This window comes from Equus przewalskii, chromosome 1 (genome assembly GCF_037783145.1).
Source record: "Equus przewalskii isolate Varuska chromosome 1, EquPr2, whole genome shotgun sequence".
In the NCBI taxonomy this organism is placed as follows: domain Eukaryota; kingdom Metazoa; phylum Chordata; class Mammalia; order Perissodactyla; family Equidae; genus Equus; species Equus przewalskii.
The window spans coordinates 14935674-14956346 of NC_091831.1; the positions used below are offsets into that span (position 1 = coordinate 14935674).

Here is a 20673-nt window from a genome sequence, read left to right on the forward strand (position 1 = left end):
TTTAGAGACTCAGTCAAAAGACTGCTAAAGCAGCACTGAACGCCTTGCTGAAGGTGGTTTTGCTAGCTCGGTGCTAGATCCAGGTGGTAAGCTCAGGAGCAGAAAAGGGAGATAGTAGAGCTAGCAAAGCTGGAGATGAAAGACAGGTAGATAGGAGAAAAGCAAACGGCTAGGGTAAAAGAATCAAAAATCTTGATGTGAACATCATTGAAACCTTGAGACTGAGGTTGGGGACAAAAGCAAGTCGTATCGGGACCAGCTGGACCATGAGAGCAAAAGAGGAATGATTGGACCTGGAAATTACCTCAAAACAGATTGTTAGCAGACAAGATTGTAAGAGGTAGAAAACAGGAGACTGTGATCAGAGATTTCCAAGTGAAAAATCTTTGATGTGGAGGTTCCAAGTGAGGAGCATGTCTAAAGCATGGTCTTGCTTGGGCAGCCGAAGTAGGAGAGGATATAGGCTGAGGAAGTCTGAAGTCAGGTTACTAGATGGGGCTGATATTACTTTGGTTTATTTAGGATGGCCCTAAGACCTTTGGAAAGCAAAGACCCCTTCTCACCTTTCTGTAAGTCCTACAGAAAGGGGTAGCTTGGGTAAGTACTGTTTTGGGGAGGGTGGGGAGAGGGCAGGAAACAAATTGAGCCTTTAAGTAATATACCTAGAAGATGTCTAGAAGAATACCCAGAAGCTGCTAGCATGCCTAGGAGACGGAGGTAGAAGGGAGATTTTTCACTGTACATCTTTCTCTACCTTTTTAGTTTTGAACTATGTTAATGTAGCACCTGTTAGAAAATAATAAAGTGAAAACTTTAGATATTACCAATATAGGTGCAGATGGTAACCAACTTGTTCAACTTTAAAGCAATTTATGCCTTCCTAATCCTGAAAAACATCACTTTAATGGGTAGGGCTAATAAAAAGAATCTGTAAAAGAGTCCATTATTCATAGTATAGTATTTTTGCTAAATTTATTTCAAGGATTGGTCTCTTAATTTGAATCATTCACTACATAGTTGTAATCCCTGGTATATTTTGGAATTTCCTTCAGTAAAATCACAGTTTCCCATCCTTCTAAGTCTGGTTTAATCATTAGAATCCTTTTCAATAGGGCTCACTTACTCAATTCAAACAGAAATAATGTCATTTAAACCTGTGAAGGAACGGAAGGCAGTTAGGAGTTAGCAGCTTGGCACCCTGTAGGGATTTTTAGGTCATCATTTGGTTTGTAAAGGTAAACATTTCCAGGACATCAGTGCATTCAGGGTTTGAGAATGCATCCAAAAACTTAGTAATGTATTTTGGAGGTTTCCCTATTACTTTTCCATTAGTTAAATAATCATGAATTAATGCCAGTTATATTTAGCAAATTTAGGTAATATTTTTTACATTAATTTATATATTTTCCCTTGTAAAATCTTAAAACAGGTGTGAAGATAACATCTACACTGCAAGTGTTGAAGCTGATCAAGCAGGCTGGTGACCGAGTCCTGGTGTATTATGAAAGGCCTGTCGGCCAGAGTAATCAGGGTGCAGTGCTGCAAGATAACTTTGGACAGTTGGAAGAAAACTTTCTGTCAAGCTCATGCCAACCAAATTATGAAGAGGAAATAACTGGGTTGGCAGTAGACGCTGAAAATAGAGACCTGGATTCTGAATTTGAAGACTTGGCAAGTGATGTCAGAGCACAAAGTGAGTTCAAAGATGAGGCACAATCACTAAGTCATAGTCCCAAACGTACTCCGACAACACTTTCTGTTAAACCCCTTGGAACTATATCGCCAGTTTTAAACCGTAAATTAGTTGTAGGAAGTCACCCACCACCACCAAAAATTCCATCCAAAGAAGGAAGTAAACCCTTAGCCCTAAAAACTTGTGAGATAACAGACCCAGCGCACGTGTCAAAACCCACCCAAGGATCCATTTTCAAACCACCCGTGCCACCACGACCACAAGTGAAAGTTCCTTTGCCTTCTGCTGATGCCCCAAACCAGGCAGAACCAGATGTTCTTGTTGAAAAGCCAGAGAAGGTGCTGCCTCTTCCTCCTGCAGATAAGCCTGTTGAAAAGCAAGCAAAAAATACAGATCACGTAGAAGATGCAGCTGCATGTAAGCAGTTTTTAGCAAAGCAAGAAGTGGCGAAAGATTTTCCTTCAGAAAGTTCCTGCCCTCCAAAGGACAGTTCGGATGATCCTCAAATGTGGGAATCATCAGAAATTCCTTATCGTAATAAGCTAGGAAAATGGACAAGAACGAGAGCGACCTGTTTCTTTGACATAGAAGCCAGCCACAGATACTTAAACGTTGCACTGTGGTGCAGGGATCCTTTCAAGTTAGGGGGCCTCATCTGTTTGGGGCATGTTAGCTTAAAACTTGAAGAGGTGGCATTAGGATGCCTAGCTACATCAAACATGGAATACCTTTCAAAATTCAGATTAGAAGCCCCAACACCTAAGGCTATGGTCACAAGAACCGCACTCCGCAATCTGAGTATGCAGAAGGGATTCAATGACAAATTTTGCTTTGGTGACATTACTATTCAATTCAAATATGTGAAAGAAGGAGAACCAGACCACCATATAGTTTCTAACGTAGAGAAAGAAAAAGAACTCCATTTGGTTGAAGAGGTTTCTGCCCTACCTAAAGAGGAGCACTTTGTTGGACAGATGGGTGTAACAGAAAATAAACATAGTTTCCAAGATACTCAGTTCCAGAACCCAACTTGGTGTGATTACTGTAAGAAAAAAGTTTGGACTAAAGCTGCTTCCCAGTGTATGTTCTGTGCTTATGTTTGCCATAAAAAATGTCAGGAAAAGTGTCTAGCCGAGACTCCTCTTTGTGGAGCAACTGATAGGCAGATAGAGCGGACCCTGAAAACCCTCAGAGTGGAAGGACAAGAAACCCTCCAAGGCCTCCCGCCTCGTGTTGACTCCGAAGCTAGCAAGTCAGTTAATAAAACAACAGGTTTGACGAGACATATTATCAATACTAGCTCTCGTTTGTTAAACTTGCGTCAAGTCTCTAAAACTCGCCTATCGGAACCAGGAACTGATCTAGTAGAACCTTCACCAAAACACACCCCGAACACATCAGACAACGAAGGCAGTGACACAGAGGTCTGTGGTCCAAACAGTCCTTCTAAACGGGGAAACAACACAGGAATAAAGTTAGTGAGAAAGGAGGGCGGTCTGGACGACAGTGTTTTCATTGCAGTTAAAGAAATTGGTCGTGATCTCTACAGGGGCTTGCCTACAGAGGAAAGGATCCAGAAACTAGAGTTCATGCTGGATAAACTGCAAAATGAAATTGATCAGGAGTTGGAACACAATAATTCCCTTGTTAGAGAAGAAAAAGAGACAACCGATACAAGGAAAAAATCACTTCTTTCTGCTGCTTTGGCTAAATCAGGTGAAAGACTACAAGCTCTAACACTGCTTATGATCCACTATAGAGCAGGTATTGAAGACATCGAATCTTTAGAAAGTCTGTCTTTAGACCAGCACTCCAAAAAAATAAGCAAGTACACAGAAGATACAGAAGAGGACCTTGATGATAGTGAAATAACCCAGCTAATAGACTCGCAGCCTTTCAGCAGCATATCAGATGACTTATTTGGCCCATCTGAGTCTGTGTAACAGACAGTCTCTTTAAACTTTCCACTGATTGGGGGAAAGCTGCATCTAAAGTACCACAGATAAAACCATGTTTAAACCCTCTTATAATGCACTTGGACTGCTTCTCCACAGTTATTGCTTGTTTAAGAACAAGAATGAAAAAGATGGTTTTCCAGCAGAAACATGACCAGCTCACTAAATTGGTTGTTGCAGATTGCATTTATAGCTGTGCTTTTGGGTTTATACTGGGAATTTATTTTTACTAATTTATTTTTAACTTTTTCTAATTATGTAATTATGTAAGCTAACTTTTCATGTTTATGTATGTGTGATGTCTGATGTTATTTTCCTTCTAGTTTTTGAATTAGTGTTAAATAGGCTACTGTCCAGATTCTTGAAATGTTTTCATTTCCATCATGGTTATAGCAAATTTGTTGCATGCCCAATTGACAACAGCAATCATTGAGGGAACAGGTTTGAATCTTACCTTGCGTTATGAAGTTTGTCATCTCTACTTACTGGAGATTTTTGTTGTTTTGTGGTTTTGGGGAGTGCTTTTGTTTTTGCCAAATGTAACGCGAAAGCAGATGCTGCAGCTTTAGTTGGTTATGCTGATTTAGTAAAAAAAAAAAGTTTTACATATATTGCTTGCTTTCTATGCTTCTGTGAAATTTTTTTTCTGAAGTTTTTATACATTTGAAGTATAGTAAGAATATAGTGGTTAATTTGAAGAGCTTGCATTGAAAAAATGTAATAGGGAATAAACATGGAATGCAGTTGGTCAAGAATTTTGTAGAGAGGGTAAGAAGATTACTAAAAAACAGTAACCGGTAGGATTTTGAAATGTCTTTCAAAATGTTGATGCTTTCTTTTTAAATGAAAGTTCTAAACATTTATGATTATTTTTCATCTTCAGTTCTCCCATAGGAAATAAAGCATGTGCAAGGATATTGAAAGTTTCAGAGGACTGTTCTTAAAATGATTGTGTTGATAACTAGTTTTGGCTGTTTTGTGTTAGAAACATTTTCATGCAGGAGAATGTTGTGAAGGAGAGGAGTTATGCAAAATAGATTCAGTTCTTTGTCTGACATCCTCCAGGCTTAAAAAATGAGGATCATTCTGAATGCTTCTATAATTCAAACTATCTTTATTTAAAAAAATTAATAAAAATAGACAGTACAGATACATAGGAATTGGGGCCAGTTCTCTGAAAATGAAGATCTACTCTGATACTCAGTCCATCATGTGGATCCCAGTAACATATGACTGAGGGAAAATGTGAGCATGACATCTGTTGGTATACCATAAAAGTTTTGGCCTTTCATATGCCTATAAAATAGATATGTATATGTATTTTCCTTTTGTAGTTAACTACTATGATAATTGATATATACTGAAACTGACATGAATTTAAAACTAGTTGGAGCATCTTTTTTGGCTGGCAGGAAAGGGCATAGTACAATAGTAAAGATTCTGGCCCAGTCTATAGCTCAGGACTCCGTACAAAAGTTCAAGCTCTTCCATTGGCCATTGATGAACTGTGTAACAATAGGCTAGCCACAAAAGGGCTCTGTGCCACCGTCTCCCCAGCTCTAAGGTAGGATAAACAAGACTTACTCTAACTACCTCACAGGATTGTTGTGAGGAAAACAATAGCATCACTGTGAAAGTGCTCTGAACAGTAAAAAGCTATTCAAATAAAAGGTATGACTTATATGGGTGATAAATACATTTTTGAGGGTAGAAAAGTTATTCCACTTTTAAAATCAATAGCCAATTCTCATTCCTGTTATTTTATTAAGTGAAATATTAGGAAACTAAACACCTTTCTTGGCCAAGTTTATAACAAAAATATATCTGTGTATACCCCCCTTTTTTGTTTTCTATGTAAGCATGTTTGCATTTTAAAAGAACACTGCTATAGAAGTCTTTATACACCTTATTCTCTGAAAGTTAAAATGCTGTTCTGTAACATATGCTTGAAACAATCTACCTAATGTAATAACCAGCTTTCATCTTATCATAAAAAATAACTTACCATTGATAATGTGGAAGGCGGAGTGTCTGTAAGTTGCTGGTGTTTATGGGTTATATCATGGAAGTTTTAGTGACATCCAAGCATGCTGCTGCAACTGACGCATTTGAAAGAGCTGTAGAAATAATGCAAAACTTTGGTTTTATGAAAATCTACTCGTGTTAAAAGTATTTAACTCTGTAGAAGTACAATTATGGAAAGCTCGGTAATGCTGCTATTGATATTTGTAAAATACACCTTTAATGTAGTGCACTATTTTTATATCTACTGGGAGAGGCAGTAGAGGAATCACAGTTGTCCTTTAATGCAGAGGGACACTCCACATAGCCTAGTGGATAGTAAGGTAGAAGGCTTCAGTGAAAACACTTGTACTATACTACATTCCTGATGTAATCTTGCTGCCATGCTATGTTATCTATAGCTAAAAAATAATAAAAACTACCACAGAAAACAAGAATATCTTCATTTGGTGACATCTGAAAACAGTAGTTGCTGCATCTCTATGGAATTATCGCCTGGTGTAATTTGGCCATGCAAACAAGCGTAACAAAGTCCACTTTTGCTAAACAAAATTGCTTATTTTGAAAATTGCCTCAAAACATTAAATACTGGTTTTACTGTTTCTTTAATGAAATACCAATTATGGATTTGCCTCTGCTATTAGTAATTAGACTAAAGTATATTTTCTACATTGGTATTTAGATGAATGGGTTAGACATCAAGATGAGCAACATCTGAGCATTATTTTGGAGTCAGAATTAATAGGCTACATTTCTTAATATCAAGCCTTTTATTCTTCAGTATCAGAATTAGTTGAAATACTATGTGGCCATTTGGTGATTTTGAGAGGAGAAAACTAAAAATTTGAGGGTACTGTCTAGTTCTAAATTTAAGTATATCTGAATTTTTTGAAAGGCATTTGAAAATATTTGACTCTAACAGTAAGATAATAAAATCTTAAGTCCCCTAAAAGTGAATAAATTTACAATCTAATTTTAAAAAATATTGTCTTTATTTCTAAACTGAGATAATAGCTTTTCTTTTATTAAAAAGGGGGCAACAGGAAATTCCCCTAAAACTGTGGACACTTACCCCTGAAAGATACAAATATGCACACCATAGAGTTTATGGAACTTCTAGGGGTCCATGGGCCACAGTGTCAAATGGCTGGTATTATAGTTATTTGTTCCTAGCAATCAGGAAAACAATATAACTTTAGAACTGCAAGGATCACTTACTGGTTTTTCCACATTGACATCATGTGGCTAGTTACATATTTCAATTTAAAACATTTTCCAAAGTCAAAAAGTCTGGTTCAAACTAACCTGGAGTGGATTTTACCTGATGCCTGCAAGCAGAAAAGAATAGTTTTTAATTGAAGATCCACAGTCAAAACAGTACCTTATGTATTTTATTCTAACAGTAATGTCTTGTTTATAAAGGAATACAGCAGGCACAGTAATGTTCAGAAGATTTATTAAGTAAAACTAAAAACATGATGTAGCTAGATACAGTTAGCAGTCAAAAGAAAATTGAACATTCATTGCTACCTCATTAAGGTTTTTATATCTGTTTTGTCAGGTACAAACATAAAAACCACCTCTGCTCAAAAGATAAATGTTCAGAAAGCTGTATATTCTTTGTCCTGATACACACATTTTAAAAAAAAAAGCCTCTCTTTTCACAGTCTTGCTAACTCCAGAATATAGTCATACAAAAGACCTTACAATTTCTTTTTTTATCCCCTCATATAACAGATACCTTTTGCTTCCAAAACAGTTCTGAAAAACTCATCTCTTTTCTGTTATCTCTAGGGATCAACAATGGGCATGCCTTTGCCAGTCATTCTTGAAGAGGCTGAAGTCTTAAAGGCAAAAATAAAATAGGAGTAAGTTATACGGTATTGGGAGCGGGGAGAACCACAAACCCTCGAAGGAAACTGTCATGTAGCATGTTCTTTTTGAGGACTCTCCCCTACGGAAGTAGAGAATAATCTGCCTTTTTACATTAGCCATATAAGAGTGCCTCCAAAGCCATCTTCCAAAGCAGTGGACTTGTGCAGGTTGCCCAGTGCAAATACGTCACGAGGGAGCATGTTTGCTTCCAACACACTGCACTTGAAAACCAGACTTCAAATCATTCCAAAAAGCCCCACAGAAAAGCTTCATAAAGCAAATGTAATTAAAGTATTAGCTACTTTACTAGAGAATTATACGGTTGAGGAGTCCTTGTTCTCAAGTTCTTTGCTCCTTCTCCAAGTTAACAGAAACGTAATTGTAGCTTAACAGAGAACATTAGGTAATTTTTGTTTACAATTACAGAACTACAGAATTAAGTATTTGAGACATTCCACAGTCTTCACACTCCAATCACATCTCATGCAAAACTTGATGTCAACTGACAGTGTTCACTAACAGTATTGGCTGTTACATCGAAAAAGCACATCAATGTTGTCATGCTTAGGAACACTACATTACAGCACTAGATGGTACAGTAATACATAGACATTTTTAGATGTTTGTTTTTTTCTGCCTGTGAAAGGGGTGTGTCCTGGCCACCTTATTATTTTTACCTGTTTTCCTAATGTGATTCAAGATATAATTTCACTCCTTCATGTTCAAAGTTTGTGTTCACCTTGATGTGAACAACTTTCAGCAGTCTAGAAAATAATAGTTTCAGACAACTCCAAATTAATAGACCCCTAGAAAACACTGGGTGACCTCCAAACAGGTCGAAGATTATGGTCTGGGTTTTCCATGTCATAGCAGCTATTAGCCTTTTAAAGTTCTTTTCTAAAATTTGAACTAGATGTTGATACAGCTTACCACGCTTAAACAACCTTGACAGTATAAGGTACATCTACCCTCAATTTGCTTCCATCTGGTAAGACAAGTATATGTCTTAAAGGGAAAGCTTCTAGTTGCCCATAACTATGGGTGCTTTTCACTGCTTTGAGAACACCCACTGTTTTTCCCTTATTGGCTTTAATGTTTGCTGCCGAGCACATGACATGTGAACATATCATTTACAACCATCTGTTTCCAGGTAGGTGATTACATAGAAAACTAATGCCAGCTAAGATTCATAGATAAATCCAAAAGATGACTGACTCCAAGTTCTTGTCTCTGCATTTGAGATAACTAGCTTTTAACTCATAAATACATTGATAGTAATTACAAGTTTAACTCAGCACTCAGTGTCACTACATAATATATGCTGTCTTAATTCTGTTTTTTCAGAGGTCCTAGTTTCTCATTGTTGGAAGTGTCTCGGAGATAATGTGTGCTTTAGTTTTAAACACTCATTACCAATACTCAGAAAAAATACAAGACTTTTTGCCCAGGTGTCTGTGAATGTAAGTTAAAAAATTATATTTGATTTGAATTCAAATATTTATAGATTTACACTATATTTCGTCAAAATATATTGTATAATATTTAAAATCAAATACATAAAATAAAGTTTTCAACACTATTTATACAAACCCCTAGAAAAGCTGCTTTTTCTTTATAAGGCTGTTGGCAATCGATCATAACCATGGAAAAGAAAGAATAACCTGTCACCAGGGATGAATGGTATGCCTAAGACAGTTCTGGATGAGTCATTTCACTGGAAACACTGTTTTATACAATTAAATACATTGATGACTTTTGAAGGTCTCAGTCACTTTCAGATTCTTCATCATCACCTATCGGATACGACTGGATATTATTCTGAGTGTACATTTTTGTTTTAATGGGGCAGTTGTGATCCATGAGAATAGCCTAAAAGAGAGCAAAGTGCAGATGGATTAACTTATTATTTCATAAAGATAGATGGTTTTAACCTACTGTTTTTAAAGATTACTAGTTTGAAAGCTATATATAGTACCACCCACTATTAGCCAGTCATTTGGTGCCATTGCCGGGTGTCTGGCCTAGAAGACCTGGACTTCTACACTTAGTGAAAGTTCCAGACAATAGGAGATGCTGTCTCTGCACTATTTTTGTTAGACCTACTGGAGCCATAAGTCGACTCAAACCTGTAAGCTAGGAAGAAAGGGGTACGCAGATTAGGGTTTTTATACTCAGAATCTTGGAATTAGGGTCTGGGGATCTTGGAGGCCACCCAATCCTGCTTCTGTTCACCAACTTCGTTGTGGCAATACCCTCAACCAGGAGGTACTCTCTCCTTAATGAGGCAAGCTCTCATCTTAAAGATGTACCCGAGGCTGGACTAACACCTGTCTCCATTGTTTCCATTCACAGATCCAGTTCTGAGACCAGCCATCTTCACAGACCACCCTTAGAATATTTTAAGACCATTGCCATGGCCCCTTAGATTTCCCTAGACTAAACATCACAGGGTCTTCTCTTTTCATAATGACATTTCTAGAGCACCTCTCCCCAAATCCTGGCTGGCCTGATCTTGCTCAAATGTATGATTTTTTAAAAAAATATATTCCTCTTATGAACATCAAAATCTCATGCCTGCCCTCATTGTTATTGAAAATTAAGCAAAAATAGCCACTTGGTCCTCAATTGATAAACATCTTCAACCGATAAGCACTTGTAGTCATCATTCCTCCTGAAAGTGTACAGACCAAGCACATGGTCTGATAACACAGCGAATGTTTATCTTGCCAGAACCGTGTTAAGCATTTTCGATGCAATGCCTCAACTTCACAATAACCCTCTGGTAGGTTGATAACCCTCTGTGTAAGCACAGAGGTTACAGAACTGACCAAGGGATGTACAGCTAGAATGGGGCAGATGGGAGCCCAGGCAGCCTTACGCTAAAGTCTACTCGTGCAACGCTCCACGGTAGAGTCAGGAGTACAGAGGATGGCAGTGGGACACTAGGTGCCACTAAAATGAATTATTAGGTATGTCTTTCAGAGTTTTCCTCCATGTAAAACTATTCCCCTAGTACCTTTTTGTGCAGTTTGAAAATCTAAATGGAAACATTTATCTATATTAAAATTTACCTTACATTGGCCTATTGCACCCTATCTTGGTGTTTGTTAGCTACTCCTCCCAGCTCTTGTCCCCAGATTTGATAAGCTTCTATGAGTCCACTCAGTGCCTAACCCATTTATCATTTCCCAAGAAATTCCAAAATGATCTGCCTGTGTGACATGTTAAGATAAGGACTTCCTTGAGCCTCTAAGTTAGGCTGCCAGCTCAAATCGTCAGCTGCAAATTTAACTCCATTTGTTTTTATTATGCTTCTTACTATGAACTGATCCATGTGTGTAATAAAGAGTTCAATTTCTAAAAATAAGTAATTAAGGCACTAGACATTGTACACCAAGACCATCTTCCCCACGTGGATGTGTCCTTGTTACACAAAAAGCTTAACCCCAAAGAGCTCAATGTCTCATCTCCCTAGACTAGTGATCCTCAAAGAAATGTGCCCAAGAATCACTTGAGGGAAGAAGGTTAAAAATGAAATTCCAGGTCCCTACCCTCACATGACAGTGGTGTCAACATGCTGTGAGAAACACTGCCCTCGTTATGTGGCATTATCTAGGACTATCACAGAGTGATAGAGCTGACAACAGCTTACTCCTAGGTATGTACATCAGTGCCCTCAAGGTCCTATACCAGCAACTCAGTGACCTCACTGCACGAGGAATGAAGGTTCCACAGGGTTCAATGTGGCGTGCTCACTGTGGGGTAGGTGCTCAGGGAAAGCGATAGGGAAGAGAGAGGAGCTGAGGTGAACCTTGAATGACGGAAAGGATTTGCACAACAAGGGAACTGGGAATGAGTGTAGAATGGATTATTTACCAAATAGGACATTAAGGAAAACAGGGACACTAAGTAAGCCAGCCTGGCCACCACAGAGATCTGATCATGAGGCACAGGGACAGAGTGCAGAGCCTTGAATGCCAGGCAAGGGGCCTTGACCCTCAGGCCACAGGCAGTGAGGCAGCCTTGGAAAGGATGGCCATCATTCTACCTTCTTCCTAACTGCCTTCTGTCTCTTGGTTCATCTGCCATTAGACCTGACTGTACATATATGTAGACTTAAGGACCCCCCGGAGCTGAGCACTGGGCACATCGTATGGATTTGACTTAAAAACTGCAGGGTAAGGGAAGAAGTTAGTCAGACTGATTATTTGTCATCATACAGACTTAAATGGTCAGAATTTATCGGTTCAGCCAAACCACATTTGTTGACACGACCTATCTGCTTCAGGTAAAGAAGTTTTCTTCCTTGAAATACTGGTTTCTAGCTTTTAAAACCTAGGTTACTGGCTACTGAACCTCTTTTGAAAGACTTAATATGCAATAGTTATACTTTGACAAGAAGTTATACATGAATAAGGGGTCAGCCCTGTGGCCAACTGGTTGAAGTTCCACACACTCCACTTCAGTGGCCTGGGTTCATGGGTTCGGATCCCAGCACGGACCTACTCCACTCGTCAGCCGTGCTGTGGAGGCATCCCACGTAAAAAGCACAGGAAGATCGGCACAGATGTTAGCTCAGGGCTAACCTTCGTCAAGCCAAAAAAAGAGGAAGATTGGCAACGGATGTTAGCTCAGGGCGAAACTTCCTCCCCGAAAAAAGAAAAAAAAAAGTTATATGTGAATAAATAAGCCGGATGGCATGTAACATTCTAAAAGTGCCATGAAAAGAGAGACATGAACAGCATCAAGTAGGTAAGTTGTGTGCGTGAGGGACGTATATGGCGTGGCCCGTGGAGCAGCCAGGTAATTGAAAACAGCACTCTGCACTGCGGTGGGGAGAAAGGTGCATTTGACTCTCGACTGAAGAGAAAATAAAAAGGAGGTGGTGGTGGTTTGAAATCAGAGCGAAGCCCATTTACTGAGCGTTGAAGCCCAGCCTGGTTTCCTCTCACACGCAGAGTCAGGATCTTCAAAGCGGGAAAAACATGGTGGACCAAATGAAGTGCAAAAGTAATGCAAATACGAAGCTGGAACAGGGAACCAGCAAAACCATTAACAGGCAAGCAATCCAGGCTCCGAGACTTGGGTAGATACCAGGCCTGCACGCTAGAAAAGTTTTATTTAACATAAGAAAAAATTAGTGATGATTTTGCATAACTACTATGTAAATGCCCTGCAAATGGACGCATTTCCATAAATAGATTATATACGCAGAGCACATTCAGTCCCCTTAGCTTCTAGCCAGGCAGTCCTTGCCCAACCCACAGCATCAACGTCCGGCACCCAGAAAACAGAGCAGCGGGAAGAACTACATGGAATGACTCAGAGAGCCCAGAGCCACCCAAGAAACGAAAGCTGCAGCCCCAAACCGCCTGGTTTCCTGTCTGGGCAACGATTAGAAGCTTCAAGAGTAAGATGTAAGAAAGGTGCCCTATCTTTAAAAATAATTTTTCAGCCTGGGAAAAAAGATCCATACCAGAGCACAACTATTCACAACTGGATATTTTGAGAGTTACGCGCTGTGTGTAATTGTCATATGACTGGAACAGTTTTCCTCAAATGACAGTGTTGATATTTCTTACACTTCCAGAGGAACTTGAGTAACAAACAGGGTTTTTTCTCCACCTGTATTGATAATTCAACACATTATAAAAAAACAAATCCAATATACCAAATGGAAGAAAAACTCAAGTGCACACCAACTAGTTCGTGGTTCTCTGCCTTGGGATCCATGGAAACAGCGTTAGACCTTTCAATACAGAATAGCTTAGGTCCAAACACCTCATCATCAGCATGTTGCCTAATGAAAGAATTATTTGCTAAGGTCTGTATGTCTTATTCTGGCTCTCACGTCCCCCTGCATTTGGGAACTGCTGATCCTGAACGTCAGCATTTGTTTGCATTGGATTTTCTCAAGTGGCCAGTCATCGATCCTTCCTCCTCCGGCGCCCGCTGCTGCCCTGCCCTCACTCCCCCTTATCATTAGGTGCTATCGGATTCCACCCCGTTCCTTCCTGCTCTGCTTGCACAATGAGTCGGCAGCAGCTGTTGGCCGCCACCCTCAAATGTTACCATTATGCCAGTCAAATGGCATCCAATCTGACGCCTTCAATTATGTGCATCAATTATGGCAGCGAGATGCACATTTTCTCAAGATTTTAATGACTCATCTTGCAAGGCACTTATTAAGGATTTTGACATTTTACAGTGAAAGTGGCTTTCTGGAAGCCTGTAATTCTTGTTGCTTTTTAGGACTGTCTCTTCCACTTCCTTAGGCATTTTTCTTTTTAAAGGAACTAAAGCATGGTTTAAATGTGAAAAGAGAAGACGTACTGAGGCCTGCCTCCTGCCAGTCATTTTGTGGATCGAATGGTAGCTGGCTGGGCAAGCTTACCCCTGCTCATCCTCTGACCTCATCCATTTCCTCCAAGATAAGCCCTCATGCTGCTGCGGACAAAGGGATAAGACGACAGCTGCTAACGTCTACACCTCGGCTGGGGAAGCCCGTACAGCAGCTCAGGGGCCAGAATAGCAGAAGGAAGCTCTCCCCGCACAGAGAGAAGAAAGGGAGGAGACTCGGGGACCACTGGGCTGACAAAGTCAGTCAGAGAGTTAGTAAAGCAAGAAAGAAAAGCGGGCAGTATTGGAAAGACACTGAGCGTTTACTGTGTGCCAGACACGAGGCTAAGCACGCTATTGGGATTCTTTCATTTAATCCTCACAGCAACCCTGCGAGGCAGATGCTATCATTTCCCCCTGCGACAGTTCTGTTCCAGCCCCTGTGCTAGCCCTTCACTCTCTCCCAAGAGTCTTAAACAGTCTCCTGAGTGACAGAGCATTTGTAAGTGATTTTTTTTTCCATCAAGAAGGGTTGGAAGTAACCTTCACTCAGTCTTAATCAAATTGATGTGGTGGCTACAGAATGACAGTTTTCAATTGTTGCACTGAGAATTTTCTGACCCTGGTTTGGGCAAGGCACTGTGCTGGGTCCGCCAAACAAAGATGGATAGGGACCCTACCCAACAGGCTGCAAAACGGATTCCCCAAGAGCTGTGTGAGAAAGCGCCACGGCGTTCAGAGCTGGAGAGGCACCTAAGCTGGAGGAAGGAAGAGGGGATGGCTGCCGTCAGAATATTTCCACAGCACCTCCCACTCCTCTGAGTCAAATGGGTCCTGAGTAATTCAGCATTCTCTAGTGAAATCCTACCTAATAAAGGGCACAAGACCAAGTGCTCAGTGCTAGATATATTTTTTAAATATATCGAACAAATTAATGAATGCAAAAAACGCCCCAAATAAATAAAGCCTGCACATAACCTAACCTTAGGGTCCGTGTCTGTCCTGAAACCCACTCTTTGGGGAAAATCATAAAAGGGCAGTTCAAGAAATGCCAAAGCATTAAGACCTATTTCAGTTCAATGATCAGAAAGAACTTCTGATGTACTCCCAAGAGAAATCACAAACGAACCTCACATCCATTCATAAACACAAAAAGACGGTCTCCCCTTGCCTTGTTTATCTCATTCATTCTAATCCCAGCCATTCTTCTTTCAGCTGGATGAGTATCTATCACCATTTGATGTTTAAAAAATCAGCAATATCACCACCACCAGGTATGGACAATTATCAGAAAGGTTAAAATAACTGTTACATCTCAAAATTCACATTTAGAATCAATAAGTTGGAACTTGTTCAAGAGAGGAACACTTTATACTCAATACCATATCCTGCCTATAGCTATGATTCTGGTCAGGAAATTATAAATTTAAAGGTTCTACATGCTCACACCTGGCCAAAGGTGCATATATGATAGTTTTCCATACAGGTCTGTTACCTGCACTAAAACCACCTCTAGAATCTTCTACAGTAAAGACTAAGACACTACTACTAAAAGCTGTGAGGATTAGGAGAAATGCAAACAGCACCAAAAATGGCTAATCTTAGAAGAAAGCACAGGAGGCAAAAAATTATGTCCAAGATTTTCAAGAACCATAGAAAATCAAATTGAACTATCCCATGTTTATATTTGGTTGACAAAAGATCTATACCGACTGCTAACCTATGTACAAAAATAACTTCATTCTTCACATTTATAAAATCATGTTTGGTATAGTAAAAGAAGTAGCTGTCCTATGTGGTATAAACGAAAAAGGAACTTTCACCATTTATCTTTGGAGAGTTCTGGCCAAAAGGAGCAGAAATATATTTTAGAACTAAACCATGAGGAAACCATCCAGAAGACCATGCTAAAATGATCATGAAACACTTTATTGTATCCTAAAAGTTTCTTACCATTTTTTCTTCCCTGGCAGGTGGACTTCGAAGAAAAAAGCAGAGAGGAGCAAAAAGGATATCAATTATTCCAATAATTGTCATGAGCCATGGAAATCCAATTGCCTTTGCGATAGCCCCACCAGCGGAAGGACCTTTAAGAAAACAGAGAATGAGAGAAAGTTCTCTCCAGATGCCTTGTAGACAGAAAGATGCAAAGGTTTAAATAATTTTTTGTAGGCATTATCTATCATGCATTGAGATAAAAGGTCATTCTGAAGAGCCAGTGTCCTTACCTATAGCGTAGCCCATACAAAATGCCACATCTGCAATGGCATACACACTCCCATAGACAGACACATGCCTCAGGTCTACCAGGTAGCCCATGATGGGCATCATTGAGGAATCCACCATCCCTGTGGGCAGAGAACACAGTCCATAGAAAACCAGTGTGAACCGAAAACGGGCTGAATGTCAGGGACTGCGTCTTAAACTAACACCCTGCAGGCTCTTCCCCATTTGTCATCGCCACCTGCAAGTCTTGAGGCGGACTCCCTGCAGCGAAGCCTTCAGTAAGGACAGATGGCAGAAGGCGGCTGGGACTGGACCCAGGCCCCCGGTTGCCTGCTCTCTGCCTCGCCGCACTCTTCCTCCACTGTCTGAATGGTGGAGGGCCCTGGTCCTCTGGTGACTCACCCGCCATTCCAGATGCAGAGGGCTGCTGGTTACTGGCTCTGTGGGCCCCCAGCCTGCTTCCTGCTGGTGCTTTCCTGATTCACCGTTTTCTGCTCCACTCTCCCTTGCCCTGAAAGCGTGGGCACACCTGACATGGCTCCCCCATCTCCTCCCCATCCACATCTTGGCTTCATACTTAGACTACACGAATTAAAGTTGGAAAGTACTAGGGAGGATCAGAAGGTACCAGAACATGAAGGAGTCTGAGGGATCATCCGGCCCTACTCAGGAAACTAAAATCAAAAGAGGTTGCTCATTTTGTTGGCTAAAAAAAACAAAACAAAACACTACCGCCACAATCAGTATTAGAATCTCTGGTCTCTTGAATTGTCGGGGAAGGTAGCATAAAGAAAGGGCACGTGGTTTCAGAGTTCTGGGTTCAAATCCCGGGCTGGGTGAGCAGGTCATGTCTTATCTCTCTGAACATCAATTTCCCCATCTATAAAACGAGATGATGATGACTGGCTAAAATGAGACAGGGTCTTTGAACACACCCCGCGGAGCACTCAAATGTTAGCTCCCTCACCTCCATGAGTACCAGAAGCAGGAATATGAGGGAAATTGTTTCATTCAACTAGTATTTGCCAATCACCTAATATGTACAAGGCGCTGGGGCCACAGGGGTGAACAAAATGAATATAAGAGTTGGGCGTTAGGCGATGAGTTGAAAAATGGATTACCATTGTGGCTGATGCTACGAAGGTGCTGTGAGAGGACATGTTTTTACCACGGGGACCTAACCTGGTCTAGGGGCTCAGCAAAGGCTCGGTCCTTTGTTTCCACTGTGCCACTCAGAGAATAAACTCCTGACTTTATCCTGTGATAGACTTAGCATTTACTTTTATCGTGATCAATCTGTATATTACAAATGAGAAACAAACATACTATTTATCCAAAATATTAACCGGATTCTTCCTAACATGTGAGTTATTGTTCCTCACATTGCAAAGACTCGCCTCCTGTGCCCGTGACAATTTCTGCAGCACAGGTGGTCATCAGCACATCAGTCCACCTTTTCTGTGCCAAACCTTATAAAAAACACACTCTGTCCCCCAGCATCATATGAGGTCTGTTCACAGATCTGAACCCAAACAAACGTGCTCTGAGGGACGGAGTCTCTTGTTTGCCCAAGCTCAGCAGCAGAGTATCAGCTGGTTTGTGTAAATATCAGGCTTTTAAAAACACTGCTTTTCCGGAAATAAATGACTAGTATGTGGAAGCAGGTATCTTTCTGTGGATGATCTACAGGTTGTACCTGAGCTCGGCTGACCACAGCCTCCTCTCAAGTTTCTAGAAATTTAGGTTAAGCAACGATAGTCTGCTGGAGTAAGACGGAATCTTTCCTAGGAATAGGGTAGACAAAGTTTTACGTTTAGGCACAAGGCTTGTGTGACTTACCAATTGCAAAACCAACTCCAAAGTTAGGAGCTATGAGTCCATAAATGTTTTTCGCAAAAGGAATCTGTAAGAGGAAATAAACATTATGCTAAAATAACATGATATTCAATTCTAAATTGTCTTGGAAAGTCTTAAAAATGTTTTCTTTGGCCTGGTATGTGTTCCCTTCTGAAGGAAAGAGAAGGCAGGAGGAGGGTGGGGCTTGGGGAGAACGGGACCCTCCAAACCTTTCAAAGTTGAAGCTGAGACAGATTTTGTGACAACCATGAAAAATTAGTCAATTGCATGTGAAAGCCCAGCCTGATCCACACTCCACTTTTGACAAGGACCAGAGGACTCATTTGAGATAGATATCGGTCATTGGTAGAAGATGTTTTATTGTAGAAAAATATCTTGCTGTTGTTTCAGACTAGATGCCCTAAAGCATTTAATACATTGTAATGTTTAAGATAATAGTGGGGGGAAAAGTGAAATATAAACTATGTAATAAAACATTCAAACAACTTCCAACTGACATAAAATGAAAATCTATCCCTTGGAGAGTCTTGTCTAAAATTTTTAAGAAGATAAAAAAAATTGGAAGAAAATGAAAGATGTAACGGAACTAAACATCAACAAACTTCAAATTGCTATAAAATACTTCTCAGTGATTCTTGCCCAAAGCAAAAATTTTATTTACAGACTGTTTCCACTTGTCAAATGTCATCTTTTACTCACACATAAAATGCTGATTCCAACAATTATCATTCCTAGAAGAGCACAAAGCCACCTATCAAAACACAAAAAAGCACTGTCAACAAATGACGGTTCGATCTTTTTTCCCAGTCCACATTTTCAATGGAAATCAAAATAAGTACTTGCAATAGCTAAGGCAGAAACACTTAGAATTTTTTTAAAAGAACTCTATTATTATAACAGAGTGCTGTTTCCATTTCATCTTACCTCCCCATTTTGTGAGCAAGTATCCCAAAAATATTGGTTCCAATGAGATAAGAGATACTAGCTGGCAAGAAAGCAATGCCTGTAAATTAATGAAAAGGACACCTTATCAGTACTGATCTCAGTCAAATATTAGAAAAACTAATAATTGTCAACACCACCATGGTGATTAGAGCAGATGAAATGAAGCCCTGGGGCCTCCACCCACGCAGCTAATATCCGGCGGCTGACGATCCAGTCTGGACCCCATGCAGCTTATCCGTCCGCACAAAGCTGCCGAGACACTCCAGAAAGGAAATTCGTTCCTCTATCAACTGCTTCATCTCGCCTCCATCTCTGCCTGGTGGGGAGCTGGACCCGTGGACCGAGACCAGCAGACCCCGCTGTCGGAGGAGGCAACCACAACCCCACAGGTGCCGTGAGCAGGGGCGGCACCTGCCCCGTCCTCTTCCCCTCCATTATTTAGTATGACAGGAGTGAGACACGGGCATTGAAGAAATTAGGGAACATTAAAATAAGCACAAAGAATAAAGTTAAAATTATCCCAAACCCCATCAGTCAGATAATCACCACCATTGTTTTCCCTTTTAGGTTTATGTGTACAAAAATAAATGTGTGCACACGATTTTTTGTCTTTCAAAAAAAAAAAAACGGAATTATACCTACTGTTCTACATCCAGCTTTTTTCAATGAGCTTTATGAACATCTTTCCAGGTCAAAAAATAAATATCTACGGGGTCATTTTTTGTGGCCAAGTCACACGTGGTTAACATTTTCATGTCCAAGGTTTACAGCTCTCCCAGGAGAGGGACCTCGCAACCCCCAGGTCGAGCCTGAGCTGATTTCTAGCTGCTGGTGACGATGCTCGCATTGAATGTCCCCTCTGCACTGGAGAGGAAGGCATACTCGAGCCAGCCTAGGCTTGGCTGCCAGGGCTCTCTGGTCCTCACCATTATTAGGAAAATAGGACAAAAGACAGATTTTCAAACTTTTAACACTTTTAGTGTTTTTTCTTGAAATCAGATATATCAGATTTGATCCTAAGCCTTGCCCGCAAATGGTAAAAGCTGCTTTGTTCTCAGTCATATGACTGCATAAATTAGACACGCATGGCAGATACGAGATGGTCAGCAGGTACCACCGCACTCCAAATGCACAGGGCCCTTTCTTGTCCAGGCAGCTCGTCACACACAAACGGACAAGTGTGGTCTTGCCTCTTCAAGGACACACTAGCCTTTCACTGTACGCTGTAGGCACTAATACAAACCATCAAGTCTCCAGAAAGGTTAAGCCTTCCAGCACAGTAGGGACTTCAAAATGATCGCTTCCAGGAGTTACATCCAAAACCAAACCATTCCAGACTTAGTGATTCCAGGAAATAAATATAAAGGGCAATCTCATTTCATCTTCCAGGAAACCATTTCTGTCACACTTTGCAATATACGGCGGCCAAATAATTGTTGGGGGTGATCGATTCAGCAGACATGACCTACGGCACGTACCCAGCTCAGTGCTGGGCTGCAGCAAAGACAATGACCACAATGGGGCTCTGGTCACCAACGAGAGCATCTTCAAGGGAAGTACACAGATCACGTCTGAACTGTGACATGGCCACATTAGAGATACAAAAAGGGACACATGCAGTGCTCTGAGAACCCAGAGTCTGCAGCTGGCGAAGCTCCCAGAGCAGCTGGTATTTAAGCCTGACCATGAAAGGTGTGTATAGAGAAGTGAGTGAGTCTGGAGACATAAGAAGTCACGGGGGCCTCTGTCTCAGGATAAGCA

The 20673-nt window shown here is 40.6% G+C and overlaps 2 protein-coding genes across 3 annotated transcripts in view; one reads left to right on the forward strand and one right to left on the reverse strand.

The window, feature by feature from the left end:
• Nucleotides 1–6101, forward strand: part of PDZD8 (PDZ domain containing 8) — an 86245-nt gene extending 80144 nt beyond the window's left edge. For both annotated transcript variants that reach the window (XM_008525730.2, XM_070592008.1), the window contains one exon: nucleotides 1430–6101. In XM_008525730.2, the coding sequence (XP_008523952.2) occupies nucleotides 1430–3636 (2207 nt within the window). In that variant the 3' untranslated portion in view covers nucleotides 3637–6101. The remainder of the gene's footprint in view (nucleotides 1–1429) is intronic.
• Nucleotides 6102–7109: 1008 nt separating this feature from the next.
• Nucleotides 7110–20673, reverse strand: part of SLC18A2 (solute carrier family 18 member A2) — a 37306-nt gene continuing 23742 nt past the window's right edge. Inside the window, exons 11-16 of the mRNA XM_008525453.2 lie at nucleotides 18892–18970; nucleotides 18667–18718; nucleotides 17950–18013; nucleotides 16113–16232; nucleotides 15838–15971; nucleotides 7110–9414 (exon numbers count right to left, since the gene is read on the reverse strand). Coding sequence (XP_008523675.1) covers nucleotides 9310–9414; nucleotides 15838–15971; nucleotides 16113–16232; nucleotides 17950–18013; nucleotides 18667–18718; nucleotides 18892–18970 — 554 coding nt within the window. The 3' untranslated portion in view covers nucleotides 7110–9309. The remainder of the gene's footprint in view (nucleotides 9415–15837; nucleotides 15972–16112; nucleotides 16233–17949; nucleotides 18014–18666; nucleotides 18719–18891; nucleotides 18971–20673) is intronic.